We start from the raw sequence: 13,933 nt of genomic DNA, 5'->3' as shown, positions 1-13,933 counted from the left end.
CACTTTTTTGTCGTTGTTGTCTATTGTTGTCGTTGTTGTCTGAATATTTCTCTATAAAAACCCAGTGCTTTTTAGATTTCCACAGCCTCGTTCATCTGTCCCAAAGACACCAAGTCCCAGAAAGCATTGCGCGCGCCTGAACGAGCCCCTCGTCACCTGGCAGCTTAAAAACAAGCGTCGCGTTTGTGTGTGTGTTTCCATGGGGAGCAGAACCCGCGCACACATGTAACCACCTTATATTAAGATGTAAATACTGCGTGGATTTTGTCTGAAGAAACTTTGCACTATTGAGAGGCCTGCAGCATGTTTCATAGGAGATTCACATTCCCAAATGGTGAGTTTAAAGCTGAACAGTGAAACAGAGAGGTAGGTCTCTGCATGAGGAATAACAAATGTAAACCTTTTCTCTTCTTAGTTTTTCTGATCAAATCAACAGTTTCTGTTACTTGTGTCCTACTCTAGTTTTCATTTTAAACTAAGACTAAAGTTTTGGTTTTTTGAGTAACTGCGGTTAATATTGCAATTTTTGTACCGTAGGCTGATTATTTTAGCAGGAAAGTATATGTCAAGATGAAATCAAACTGTTTCGTTTACCATTTTCAGGTTAATGCCAACGTGCTTTGTTAATATAACTGACCTTGGGTAGCTCCTTAATGTCATGTGGCCTGAATCCATTTTAATTCCTTTTAAATCCCCCCACAACGGATTGCTATGAAAGCTGAGAGCAGGCCAACAGTTCAATAAGAGGCCTCTCCACTTGTCTTATTGTCTCTAATTTGACTTGTATAATACAAATGAAGATGTGTAGGACTGTCTATATGCTTGTGCGATGAGGTGAAAGAGAATCTTAAACATTTGCATTTAATGGTAATGTCCCTATTACCATGTTACTAGGAACTTTAATACAGAATTTTCAAATGCAGTTCAAATCCTTACACCATAAAATACCTGGGTTTCCTCGACATCTTCTCACTTATTATACCACAGTGTGCATGTAGCTATTCAGTCAAGTCTTGCAGTTGCAAACTAAACAGGTGCTGTTAAACCAGCTCCGCCCACTGTCTTCCTCAAAGAGTAACTTTATAAAAACACTAAAAAGAAGAAGAACTCTCTTTTCACAGGTTCTCTTTTGTGACATTCTTACCAATATACAGTGAAGGTTTTAGGGCACAACTCACAATCAACCTATTTATTTAGTGAGCTTATGCCAAAAGAAGAGTTTGAATGGTGACAACAACGGTTTTGTGGAATAAATCAGGGTACAGTATGCATTAGTTGAAACTCTACATGTGCTAATAGCACAATGCCCTAAAAGCTATATGTGTATACTTATGTTTAATTGCTGGGATTTTATTGGAATTTATTTTCGGCACCACAAACATTTTTATCCAAGAGACTGAACAGATACTGGACCACCCAACTTGAACTAGTTTTAAAAATGTTCGGGTTGGTTGCTCAGTCCGCCATATTGTCTATGGGGTGTTACATATAGTCCAAGTAAGAAGTTGCATGAAAGAAAGGAAAACATTCCAGCCAAGCATGTTTTACTGCATTCCTTGAGGAGGACACAACTGTTTATTTCCTTTTTTTTTTTTTTTTGTTTTTGCTTCATTAATTTAAAAAAAAGTGGTTTGTTTGGCAGACGCATTGCCTGTGGCCTCAATCAAATCCTCTTGCCAGGCAGGGTGCTTGGGGAAGGTAGTTAGTGCCGGTAAGCATGATGATGATGTAATACTCTATTTACATCCTGGTTGGGCTAATCTGCCCAAGGCTGGCTATGTCATCTCCCCTGGGTGGTCATGATGGAGCCTCCTACTGGTGTGACACACACCTACTGTTCACTGTGGGAAAAAACAAAAGAAGTTGCGCCTGATTGTCTCTCTCAACAATTCTGTTTTGCGAAGATTTGCAGGGGTGTTGGATACACATTGCTGATATTTTGTGTTTGGTTCTATGTATTTGTATCTGAAATTATTGTTGAATGTGTTTGTCTCATTGAAAGCTTAAAGATGCCATGACGATTTTTGGGTCACCTGCATCACCAGGATCCAATCTTTCTGAGAACAGACAAGTTAGTGCAAAATGAGTTTGGAATTCAAGAACTGGTGAACGTTGTAGAACGCAGTACTTACTCTTGGTAAAGAATGGTTGAGGTCTTCTTGAGAAGAGGCTGGTGAAGCGAAGACAGAACCTTTCTTCAGCACACAGGGCGGGAAACAGGAAAGTCATTTGATCAGCGATTCAGATGTGTGTTTCTACAACACGTACGGGGCATTAAGAAGCTGATGAAACCATCCTGAGATAATGAATCGTTATACTACAACGAAGCAGCTGGGTGATGGCACCTATGGCAGTGTGTTAATGGGGAGAAGCAACGAGTCTGGAGAACTGGTGGCTATCAAGAGGTGAGGATGTTGTCATTCAGTTATGGATTTTGTTTAAGAGAAATCAGAATCTTTTCTCTTGCTGAGTCTCACCAAATATTGAGTTTTTATATACACATGTAGGGTGGTGCTTCCAGTTACTTACTAGTTCAACATTTAAAAACCATACTTATATACTAATATAAAAAACATATCATTGCCTTGATTAGATATCACACTAAGATCAGTTGAAAATGGACTAAGGTGTCCTGGTCTTCTGCCATCACCAGGGCAAACAAACAAGCTTACACGCCTTTCTTTCAGCAGCATGGCAGCAGGGTTCAATAATAGATGAGAAACCAGAGCTGCTTCCAATAGTTGATCATGCTGTTGCCATGCAAGACAATATATGTGGTGACGGTGAAAGGGAGTGAAAGTAGATGGGGTGTGTCGAGTTGCTGACATTGTGGAAGGGACAATTGAAACTGGCCCATACCCAGAGAGGAGAAAGAGATATCTACATGTTCTGTAACTTACATAAGTCCAGAGGGTAGGAGAGGTAACATTGATTAGAGAAGATACAGGATGCTATTTTACTTTAAAAACAAATCGTTTAACATACATAGGAACACGAGTTGTGATAACATTAGAGACATCACAGAAGAGCTGAATTATTGACGGAGACACCCAAACGATGTTTTCTGTTATGCTAGGTGTGATTTCTATGTCAGGCAATTTCTTTTTGACTTATAGCATATACAGCGCATACTGTATATGTGATGTATAGTTTCCATTAATGCCCATCTTTGTCTTTCATAGGATGAAGAGGAAGTTTTACTCATGGGAAGAATGTATGAATCTCAGAGAAGTGAAAGTAAGAATGGTGACACTTGTGTAGTTTTTGGAACAACCTCCCTGTAGCTGGAATAATAACAACAATAATAACAATAACCCTATATATATAATATCCCTATAACACTACCTATATATCTACTCTAGCTGTCTTCTCACCTTGTACCTTAAAATGGACATTCAGCATGACTGGCAAACTGTTACTGAGTTACTCTGAGCTCATCCACTGCTAACATTTACTCTAACTAGAGCCAAACAGTCTAACAGCTCAATAACAAGCATGGTATTACACAGTTGTTGTTTTATAAAAATAATACTTACTGCCCTTTGATGTGTCACACCAGTCCCTGAAGAAGCTGAACCATGCAAACGTGGTGAAACTGAAGGAGGTCATCAGAGAGAATGATCAGCTATACTTTGTCTTCGAGTACATGAAGGAGAATCTCTACCAGCTTATGAAGGACAGGTGAGAAAAGAAATACTACACATCACAATACAAATGTGTGGATAAGTTGTATAACACATTAAGTCACGGAAGCCACTGATGAAGTTTAGTAGTTACATTTTATCATGTATGTCAAGCATCAGTGAATTTGTGCAAACATTTTATGTTTACAGAAGAAAATTGTTCCCAGAGTCAGTGATAAGAAACATAAGCTTTCAGATATTACAAGGACTGTCATTTATTCACAAACATGGTAGGTGTACCGTGTCTCCTTCAAGTGTGTAAGAGTGTTTGCAAACTGCAAGATTCACTAAAGAATTATACAGTTTTATTAAATAATTGAAAAAAAAAATCCAGCTATGAAGATAGATATTTCAACTTAAGATCAGAATGGACAAATTAGTTACACACTGATCTGATTCTTGGAGTATGTGAACCCTCCATAACTTGCTTGTCTTAACAGAGTCATTTAACTTTTTGCTTTGGATGCATTGCTGTGATGAATGGATGTGTGGGTGCTTCATAAGTAGTTTTCGAAACTTATCCTGGAAGTATATCAACCAAAGTTAGGTTTGGATTGGCTCCTATCATAAATGCCATAAATTAAAATAATACCAAAAACCTATTCACGTGCCACCACACATCCAATAGGTCTGCATGCACTTTCCTGGACTTCTTTTCTTTTAATTTTTATCAATTTATTCCTCTTTCCTTTCTTTTCTATCTCTTTGGACTTCTGTTAGAGAAGATAAGATGTTCTCAGAGAAAGAAATTAGGAACATCATGTTTCAAGTGCTGTCTGGGTTGGCTTTTGTGCATAAGCATGGTAAGAGTCTTAACTCTGTTCTCCTTGGTCAAAACCTTTACTTTCTTAGTTTGGGTGTATTTGATATTTTGTGGTCTAGTCACCTTTTTCTAGAACTTTTATTCTGCATGGCTATGAAGTTTACCAGCCTCTCCAGGAATTTGCTATGTTGCACTCGCAACAATAAATCCAACCAATCCCCCGTGAATTCTCAACCTTGCAATTTAAAACATCCTAAAAACAGCTGATGCAAAAAAAAAAAAAAAAAAAAAAAAAAGCTGATGCAAAATCAAGCGTTTTAGGAACCAACAATCACAAAAATGCTGCCAAATCCTGGAGGGACTGTTTTATATATCTGCCTTGTCAAACTCTATATAGATTAAGGCCAAAAAACATGTATCACATCAAACATTGTAGCAACTTCTATCCTTAGTCAAGTATTTTATTACATTTTAATGAAAAAAACGATGAACAGTATTTAAGATCTCTTCGTGTATTATTGCAACTCTGAAATTTGCTTCCTTATCTAACAATTTGGCATTGGTAAATATGAAGAGCATGTATATATAATGTGACCTGGACCATCATTTTATTCAACATATCAATACTGTCATTCAATGTCTGGCAACTAAGGGAGCTTGTGTTTGTAAGGTAAACATTGTGGGCCTGGTTACTGTAAAAACAAAAATTGGAAAATATGTAAGAGTTTATACCTGCTGCTTTTGCATAATTTCTTATTTGTTTCCTGGCATATTTTCCACAAAATGTAAAGTACTACAGCAAAGTACCTCTAATTTGAGTAGAGGCCATTAAAAGATGGCTTAAAGCTTGACATGAACTTTTCTACAGGTTTCTTTCACCGAGATATGAAACCAGAGAATCTATTATGCATGGGTCCAGAATTGGTCAAAATAGCTGATTTTGGACTGGCCAGAGAAATCCGCTCCAAACCTCCTTACACAGACTACGTGTCAACCAGATGGTGAGAGCTCAAAGGATAAATATATGTTTGCATCATTTACACTGTGGTAGTTGTTTAAACTTACAGTAAGTTTATGATGTACTTTCATTGTTTTTTGTTTTTTTTTACTGGGTTTTGCATGTTCTCTGTCAAGGTACCGAGCTCCAGAGGTCCTGCTCAGGTCATCTACCTACAGCTCTCCTATTGACCTGTGGGCTATAGGCTGCATCATGGCTGAACTCTACACACTCAGACCTCTTTTCCCTGGCAACAGTGAAGTGGATGAGATCTTTAAGATCTGCCAAGTCTTGGGCACAGTGAAAAAGGTGCAATGAAACTGAAAGGATAGGTGTTTGGCCTTGGTTTAAGTTCAATCAGAACTATTAAAAACCTGACCCCAAATTATAAAGTGCTAATACTGGTATTTCTCCAGTATTAGCACTTTATAATAATAGGAAGGTTAGGAGCCATGCTCCTTTCTGTTGTGTAAAGCAGCTTACTGTAAGTCTTAAGTCTGCTCCACGCTCAACAGAGCCATTTCCTTTTATGGGCTGCACCCAAGTCCTCACTCACAGTTAACTTTGATTGGGAAGCAGAAATCCTTTAGAGCTTGTTTTAGGTATGACCTTGTCAAGAAGCTTCTTGCCTTGAACACAAAGGACATTTAGTACCACTGATGTGTACTTCACGTGGTTCCTTGGTGCACAGGTTCTGAAGTTCTGGGCTTATTAACATACTACAAAAGAAGTCTAATGAAATGTCATACATTTTTGTCTGACTAACCTTACAACAGCCTCAGAATCTCTTCCATCAAACCACTTGTTGGTGCTAAATGGATTTGTTCAGATGGTCTAGGGTTTCTTCTGTAGTATTGTATGTGATTTGCATGGAGTTGGTATCATATAATGTTACGAGACATGGTGGGTTTCCTTTGGGTAATCTGGTTCCTTCCCACAGTCCTAAAACATACATATTAGGTTAATTGGTGATTCTAAAATTGTCCATAGGTGTGAATGTGAGTTTGGATAGTTCTCTGTCTGTGTATGCCTCTCTGTGGCCCTGAGATAGACTGCAGAACTTTCCAGGGTGTGCAGACTGACAGCTGTGTACCCTGCCCCTCACTCAATGACAGCTGGGATGGGCTCCAGCCACCCCATGATCCAAATGGATCATGGGGTGACAGATAATAGATGGATGTTACAGGACAAAATGATACAAAGAATCTAATCTGGACCTACAATGTTGTACTCTGACAACGCCCACCAAATTTTCTAATGTTACTGACATATCCTACAATGGGTCTAAAGGGGGCCTGGTGACTCAGTGATTGCAGTGCTGAGGGCTGCGGGTTCAAATCCCACCCCACCAGGTGTTTCCCCGCCCATCCACTGGTACAGAAAGGGCATCTGGCATAAAAGCTCATTCCAAATAAACATGCCGAACACATTCTGCTGTAGCAACCCCCTGAAGGGACAAGCCAAAAGCCGTTGATCTATCCTACAATGGGTATAAACATAATTTGCATTTACTCTGACACCGTATTTATGTTAGCATGCAATAATTCATGTGTCATAGCACAGTGGCACGAAACTATATATACTAATAAATAATAAATAATATAAAAAAAATTTAATCATTACAATAGTATGTAATCATCTGATTGTCTCCCCCTTTAGACAGACTGGCCAGAGGGCTACCAACTAGCTTCTGCTATGAACTTTCGCTTCCCCCAGTGTGTGCCGACCCACCTGAAGACCCTGATCCCGAATGCCAGTAATGAGGCTATTGCTCTCATGAGGGACCTACTACAGTGGGACCCCAAAAAAAGACCCACTGCTATACAGGTAGGCAAACTTGTGCATTCTAAAGAATATTTTATATAGCATTAATTAGTACTTCCTTTAAAATTCAGGAAAGTTTGGATTGCAAGCAAAGTTTTCAATAAGATCAAAAAAGTACAATCACTGATGACAGGTTACCATATTTTATTACGTATTTGTATGTCTACATGTGTGCTCCATGTCACATACAGTGCACATTTTATGCATAACAGGTGATTATTACATAGAAATAATTTACACTCCACTGAGAGAGCTGAGTAACTCTGTGGGTCTTGAATCCAGTGGGAGTGACAATGCTTTTCTATTCTCTGCATACCAAGCCACCAGGTGTATGATGCTTACACAGCAGCCCATTCTAAAAGCTTTTCATGATCATTTTAGACAGAAAACATTTAATGGAATAAGGTCTACATTGAATATCCATCATTCAAACAAATTCCTGCATCTTTGTTTAGACACTATATTGGTTTTTCTGTCTAGTATTAGTTAAACAGTATGTCATATGCATCAGTTACATCAATTGCAGCATTGAGCTTGCAAAATTACACAATGGTCTGGTTCATGTTTGAAAAGCAAAATTGCAAGTTGATTATTTTCTTCTGCGGTTAGGCCTTGCGTTATCCATACTTCCAAGTCGGGCAGGTCCTGGGGCCTCATCCTCAAAGCCAGGAGGTTAAGAAGGTCCAAGCCAGGCCACTGGTCCAGGAGCAGGCCTCAGAGTCCAAAGCTGATCCCCAGCAGGCTTCCTCTGATTCCAAAGCCTCCACAACTTCCTCCAAGAATCAACAGGAGCATAAGCCTCTTCAGCAGATCCCCCTGCCTCAAGCTGAGATTAAACCAGGAGGTCTCAGTCATGCAGTGAGTGTAATAATATCTGAAAATATATAAAGTTCTTCTGGTCTTGTAAGCCTAAGGTATTCAGGAAAATGAAAGCAGCAGCCGGTTATTTTGAGACATTTTCTCATTCCAAACAGTACAATTTATGTGAGCACAATGTAAAATCTTCTGCAGAAAGCAGCCTCACTGGGCACTGAGAACTCTGCTGCGATTGGGATGTTAAAGAGCGGTCGTCGTCGCTGGGGCCAGATAGTATCCAAGACCTCAGACAGCTGGGAGGAACTCGACCCATCGGAAACAGCTGCCTCCAACTCCAAGAAACCCAGTCTGGGAAATGTAGAAGAGGAGAAGAGCCCAAAGGAGCACAACACACAGTGAGTGCTGTAATATCTTAACCAATCTCGTTTGTCAAAAAATGCAAAAAGCACTGACACTCAGGTTGTCATTATAGTACAAAAACTAAAATATGTATTAGATTTAGGTATTTCATGCATCATGCATTCTTTAAAGTGACAGTAGGTTACCTGGGTAATTTCTTATCATATGCAGAGTTTATGAAATAATACATGCACATGTGTATTTCTTTGCCCAATTTGTCTAAGTCATTTAATAAATGTATTAAACCATAACACCAGTAGAAGCAGGGCTCAAAGTCATGACTTAATATAATGCTCTTCTTTAAAAACACTAAGTGTTTTTTGTGCAAAGACCTGGACATATCTGCTTTTCTGTTTTCAGGCCCAAGGACCAGAAACCCCTGTATTCTTTCAGCACAGTTACAAAGCTACCCAACAATATTAAAATAGGCCAAATAGACACTAATATTCCTGGATCTGCTGCAAGGCAGCACTATCTCAGCCAGTCACGTTACTTGCCAGGTAAGACTTAACAGTTACGTCTTTATCATTGCAAATAGTTCACCGAAACATTTAAGAAATTCTGCATCTGTCTTTTTGGATATGCATCAGTGATTCAATTTTAAATGTATTTTTTAAACTTTACTCTTGAAAAGGTGATTTGTTGAGAAGTTCAGCAGCTGGTAGATATAGAATTATCACACACGGATGTTAAAAGATACTACGTAAACCTTTGGTCCTTTAGATTTGCTTTGTCTCAGACATTCTGTTGTTGTGTGATGGGGCCAAATTGTTACTTTTAGATCGAATTTTCCCCTTTGTAATATGAGAATCGCTGAGAGTCAAAATGCTAAATAAATATGTGGAATCACTTGGCAGGTATTCAAGAAAGCTTGTTGGGTAAAATATATTCTTTATTTGTGTGATTTTATCTTCAGTTGCTACCAGAACTTTGTCCTCATCAGGTCAAAGCTGAATAGATGTTTTTTATATAAAAAAAAAAAAAAGATAAAAACAGTAGGATTTCAGCACTTTCTCATCCATTAAGGAAATTCTAGGATGCTTAATTGTTAATGAATGGACTACTCGAATTGGAATGTAGTAGTTGTGTTTTCCAGCTCAGTCACTGGATTAAAATGGCAGCTCCACTGATGATAGGTTTTAGTTATAACTAAACCTAAGGAACAAAGTGTTGAATGAAGTGATTGATCAGAGTTCAGTATTGATTTCAGTTTGTTAAACTCCCTGTTCGGTCAATTCAATGTAAAAGCAACAAAAAAGTTTCAGTGGTCACACTTTCTTTTATCACCTTCTCTGGTACTTTAAGGCTTGATCGCCAAGCATCAGTCTTCCTCGGGAGACAAGGAGTTGAATGGCATGACGTTACGGGACCTGTGGGAAAACTCCTCAAACACTGTACATAAACCACTTGCTCCAATTGGAGGAGGACTGTCTCTCTCAAGAACCAATGCAGGTAAAGTCACCTGATGTCTGGTGTTATGACTGCGGGGTTATAAGTTTTAAGGGAGTCTGCAGCCGAGGAGGATGGGATTGCCAGATTTCACTGACATGTTAACGACAGCACATCAACAAATACGTTTTCTGTCACTGCCTTGTAGCAATGTAGATAAGAGTTAAATAAGAATTCATAAAGTTTTGGAAAAATAATTTTCACACAAAAAGTAAAAAAGAAACCAAGGCCTTTTAATGCAGGCAACTATGTTTCAGTGTTATGTCTTGATTCTCAAGTTAATATTTTACTCTTTTTTTTTAATGTTTTAGCCCTACAATAATGTTTAACAGCACATTGTACCACACTGTGGTGGAAATACACTGTGAACGCTGTCTCTGATATAGTCATCAGCCACAATATGGATAGTACATGGTTATTTTAATGCTGTAGTGAACAACATGATAAAAATGTTATGCTGGCCATAATTAACAGGTGTCAGGACACAGTGAACCCGTTTGCCGTGTATATGACCGACCCCCGTCCACGACATCATTGGTTTTAATGTTGGAACTTATCAGTGTAAATAAAAGCTCCACTGTGACTCACTTCATGATGTCACGGAGTGGAAACCTGGCAGCTGTCAGTGTCACCTGCTGTTACATAATATGACACCGGCTCTTTGTACACAGACTCTAAATGCTAATGAGGCGGCTAATGTCTCCTGATCAGTAGTTACGGGGCCACGAACAAAAGCAGTGATTGGAGTGAGCCTGTCTGCGACTAAGTGTCTGCCTGAGACAGAAGAGCTCAATAAGTCATTTGTCATGTAGACCGACACACAATATGGATCCCCGCTGGGCTTCCTTTCAGCCTGTCTCCTGCATTTTATTTCTTATTCATGAGATAAGTCCTTTGCTTTAAGATCATATGCTTCTTAAGTGGCCCTAAACAGCACCCCCTGCCCATAGCACTTACACACATGCTCCACTATGTTACTTATTACTCATTAATATCATATGCATTTCATTATCGTTCCTATCAGATTAAGCTTCTTCAATGCTAACATGCCTGTTTTCTCATCCTTTTCTATTTTTCTTTCTTCCTTTCCTCTGCTTGCATGCATACATTTTGTAACTCTACTATTTTGCATCACGGACCCTAGAGGAGAGTGCCTCTAAGTCTGTGGATAGCCCACCAGAGACAACATTTGTTAAAGAACGAATGCTGGAGAAAATTGAACTTTCTAAAGGTATTTAACTGGCGTAAATTTCTGTGAAGTGTTTTGCCACTTACAAAGACACTGGTATAATTTCATTTTAGCTGTAGTTAGTGGCTTAGGCTTGATGGTAAAATGAGATAAACTAACAACCAGCATGATGCAACGAGCTTCAGGTATCCAAGCCAGTGACTTAACATGTGAAAGACGCTGGCTGTTAAAGACTCAGCAGGAGACAAGAGCACAAATACACAGTTTAAGCTGAGAACTAAGAGCTGCAGTTGCTAAATAGATGTTAAATTGCTCTACAACCACAACGTCTTTATAAAGGAACAATGAGGCTTTTGGCTAATCATTCTGATAACAATCTGTGACCGTGGGTGAAGCAGATCGATGGTGTCGCTTGAAAAGTTGAATGACTTCAATCACTTTGCCTTATTCCTCTGTTTGCATCCTCTGTAGCTATTGCATATGAAGTAGCTGCTTCACACACCGTTACACGACTAATGTCAGTGACTTGTATGTGTGAGAATATTTATAATGCTAGTTACTGCTAGTTACATACTGGGAGGATGCACCAGTAAATACATCCAGAATACAGACTTGTGAGCTGCATCTTTTGTCTCTTACAGGGAACTTTGTGAGCGCTAAGTATAACCTCCCCAGTGGTTACTTCCCTTCATTCCAGAAGAAAGAGGTTGGATCAGTTGGACAGAGAATCCAACTTGCCCCTTTGGCTGGCCAGCACACAAGTAAGGGCCTTTTACAACAAAGACAGTTCTTGATATTTTAGCCACAGAACTTTAAATATCATCCTTGCCTGAGAAAAATGCAATATTCTCACTGTTTTATCTGGTTCAAATCTGAAAATGAGTCCTGCTTGTGTAATCTCTAAGCCTAACTGCTTTCTGCATGGTCGTCCTGTTCTTGCCTCCGTTTCTGTTTTCACTGTCCACTCACTTTCCAACTTGCAATACTTGCATCTAAGGTTTTGTTCACTGGGACTGCTTTCTTCTCTTTCTTCACTTTCAGTCAGCCTTTCTTCTTCTCCTGATAGTAAAAAAGACAAACCAAAATTGGTAAAGCTCAAGCCCATATCCAACTCATCACTGAGTGAAACGAATGAAGGTATAGTTATTATCCAATGGATGCTAAAAATGTTATTGTGTGTGTTGTTTTTTTCGTGCATTCTTAAATTATTTATATTTTAGAGGGTAAAACTGTCCCTGTCCATTTCAATCAAAAACTGACATCTCTCTTAAAAAAAAAGTATTGAGACCAGTGGTGGAGGCATCACTCACTCAGTTAATGTGACTTGAATGGCTTTAGCCGCATACACCATTCCCCTAACTCTGACCGGTTTACTTGTCCCAGCTCCTGAAAAACAGCATGAAACTACCACCACCACACTTCAGAATCACTTAATTCATCGAAGGGTTGGTATTAGCATATGAGCAATGCATAAGTCTTCTCCAGCCATAGTGGTTGGAGTTCTGGGCAAAGTGTTTAAACGGGTCTGTGTTTGTCAGCACAGACTTTTCACTCATTCTCTGTCTTTAAATTCTGTTTGACAAATTAAGTGGGCCGTGGTTTCCATCTAACTATTCTACCACAAAGAGCTGATTTATGAAGGACTCCCAGGATTTGTCCTGTCAGGTTGTCCTATCAGTGCAGACTTTTAGAAATGGTTTTATACTGTTGCCCTGATGTATAATTTTACTACAGAGATTTATAGAGCTTTCCTTGGACATCATGGCTTAGTTGATGTCCTGATATAGAATGTGAACTGTAGGAGTATCCACAGTCCATTCAGTTCAATGTGCCACTCAAGTTATTGACGCATCTCAAGAAGAAAAAGAAAAGAACAAAAAAACACAATCAGCAATCTGACTGATTTCCTTTCTGCAACAAATCTGAATAACTTTGTAACTGAGAGATTTCAGTTTTTTAAGTACATTTGCAAAGTTTTCTAAAAGGTGTCTTTATTAAGCCAAACGGCAACGTTTTCCACCCATTTGAAGATTTCTACAACAGTGTGGGTCTGAATACTTTCTGAAGCCTTTCATATTGGAGATTCAAATAAATGACTGGGATGTGCCTACAGATTACGAAGACTGGAGGAAGAGGACAGACAGGACTCAGATGAAGGGGAGCAACTACTCAGCTCTGAGAAAAACCTCTGGGAATCTCCTGAGTAGAACTCCTGCTGTACAGCCTGTCCATGGAAGGGTGGACTGGACGTCCAAATATGGAGGAAATCGGTAGTTCAAGCAAGAAGGCGCTTCAATTTTTGTCTCCTTGTTGGGCATGTCGCCATAGATACACATATTTGAAAAAATAAATGTTGAAAATAATTTAAACATTCAAACTCAGACTTGGGAGCAGCACTCCAGTGCTGCAGGTTTCGCAAAACCAGCGACATCCAAACTTGCATCCACTCCACTCTTGCAAAGACATTTTCATAATGTTTGAATGTGTACAGTCAGCTCCTTTTTAAATGTGCATGGATTTTCTGTTTCAGAGATAAACGTTGCCATGTTACTTAACCAAGAACTCACTGTATTCCTGAAGGATACAGTGTGAGCCAATTCTATTGCTAGTGTTTGGTTATTCTGAATAGGATTTAAATGTGGCATAGCTTTTTTAATGTCAAGTATTGTTTCATTACTGATAAAAAAAAAACCTTCATGAATATTTCTTGTAACACTATATTCCTACTATTTCTACCCACTAGACCATACACTAGATCATGATTTTTCTTTTTATGTCTTTAATATCAACGTACTCTGCATGTTGTTAACGAC

General features: G+C 39.0%; 1 protein-coding gene and 1 long non-coding RNA gene across 8 annotated transcripts; one reads left to right on the top strand and one right to left on the bottom strand.

Moving 5' to 3' along the window:
* Positions 1-157: 157 nt before the first annotated feature.
* mak (male germ cell-associated kinase) lies at positions 158-13,904 on the top strand. Of its 7 annotated transcripts, none has more exons than XM_067486786.1 (16): positions 158-334; positions 2,003-2,405; positions 3,183-3,237; positions 3,560-3,681; positions 4,404-4,486; positions 5,315-5,447; positions 5,581-5,752; positions 7,103-7,270; positions 7,877-8,125; positions 8,279-8,478; positions 8,843-8,982; positions 9,788-9,934; positions 11,076-11,162; positions 11,762-11,881; positions 12,162-12,257; positions 13,234-13,904. In XM_067486786.1, the coding sequence occupies exons 2-16, from the start codon at positions 2,305-2,307 to the stop codon at positions 13,392-13,394; spliced, it is 2,034 nt and encodes a 677-aa protein (XP_067342887.1). In that variant the 5' UTR covers positions 158-334; positions 2,003-2,304; the 3' UTR covers positions 13,395-13,904. The 7 variants fall into 7 exon arrangements, with proteins under 7 accessions (XP_067342887.1, XP_067342888.1, XP_067342891.1 ...); XM_067486787.1 differs by lacking the exon at positions 4,404-4,486 and adding an exon at positions 3,834-3,913 and having other exon boundaries at positions 159-334; XM_067486790.1 differs by lacking the exon at positions 12,162-12,257 and having other exon boundaries at positions 159-334.
* LOC137104918 (uncharacterized) lies at positions 8,036-12,177 on the bottom strand. The gene is made up of 3 exons (XR_010911761.1): positions 12,090-12,177; positions 8,292-8,431; positions 8,036-8,176 (listed from the first exon to the last, which is right to left on the bottom strand). It is a non-coding gene; the product is annotated as an uncharacterized lncRNA (long non-coding RNA).
* Positions 13,905-13,933: the final 29 nt, after the last annotated feature.

This window comes from Channa argus, chromosome 19 (assembly GCF_033026475.1).
Source record: "Channa argus isolate prfri chromosome 19, Channa argus male v1.0, whole genome shotgun sequence".
Taxonomy (NCBI): Eukaryota; Metazoa; Chordata; class Actinopteri; order Anabantiformes; family Channidae; genus Channa; species Channa argus.
Note: the sequence above shows the minus strand (reverse complement) of the source record. Positions and strands in the feature narration are given on the sequence as shown.

Coding starts and splice junctions, on each gene's coding strand:
- mak (XM_067486786.1), top strand. CDS start 2,305: ATGAATCGTTATACTACAACGAAGCAGCTGGGTGATGGCACCTATGGC. Junction 3,238..3,559: donor TGAATCTCAGAGAAGTGAAA/GTAAGAATGGTG, acceptor GTGTCACACCAG/TCCCTGAAGAAGCTGAACCA. Junction 3,682..4,403: donor TACCAGCTTATGAAGGACAG/GTGAGAAAAGAA, acceptor GACTTCTGTTAG/AGAAGATAAGATGTTCTCAG.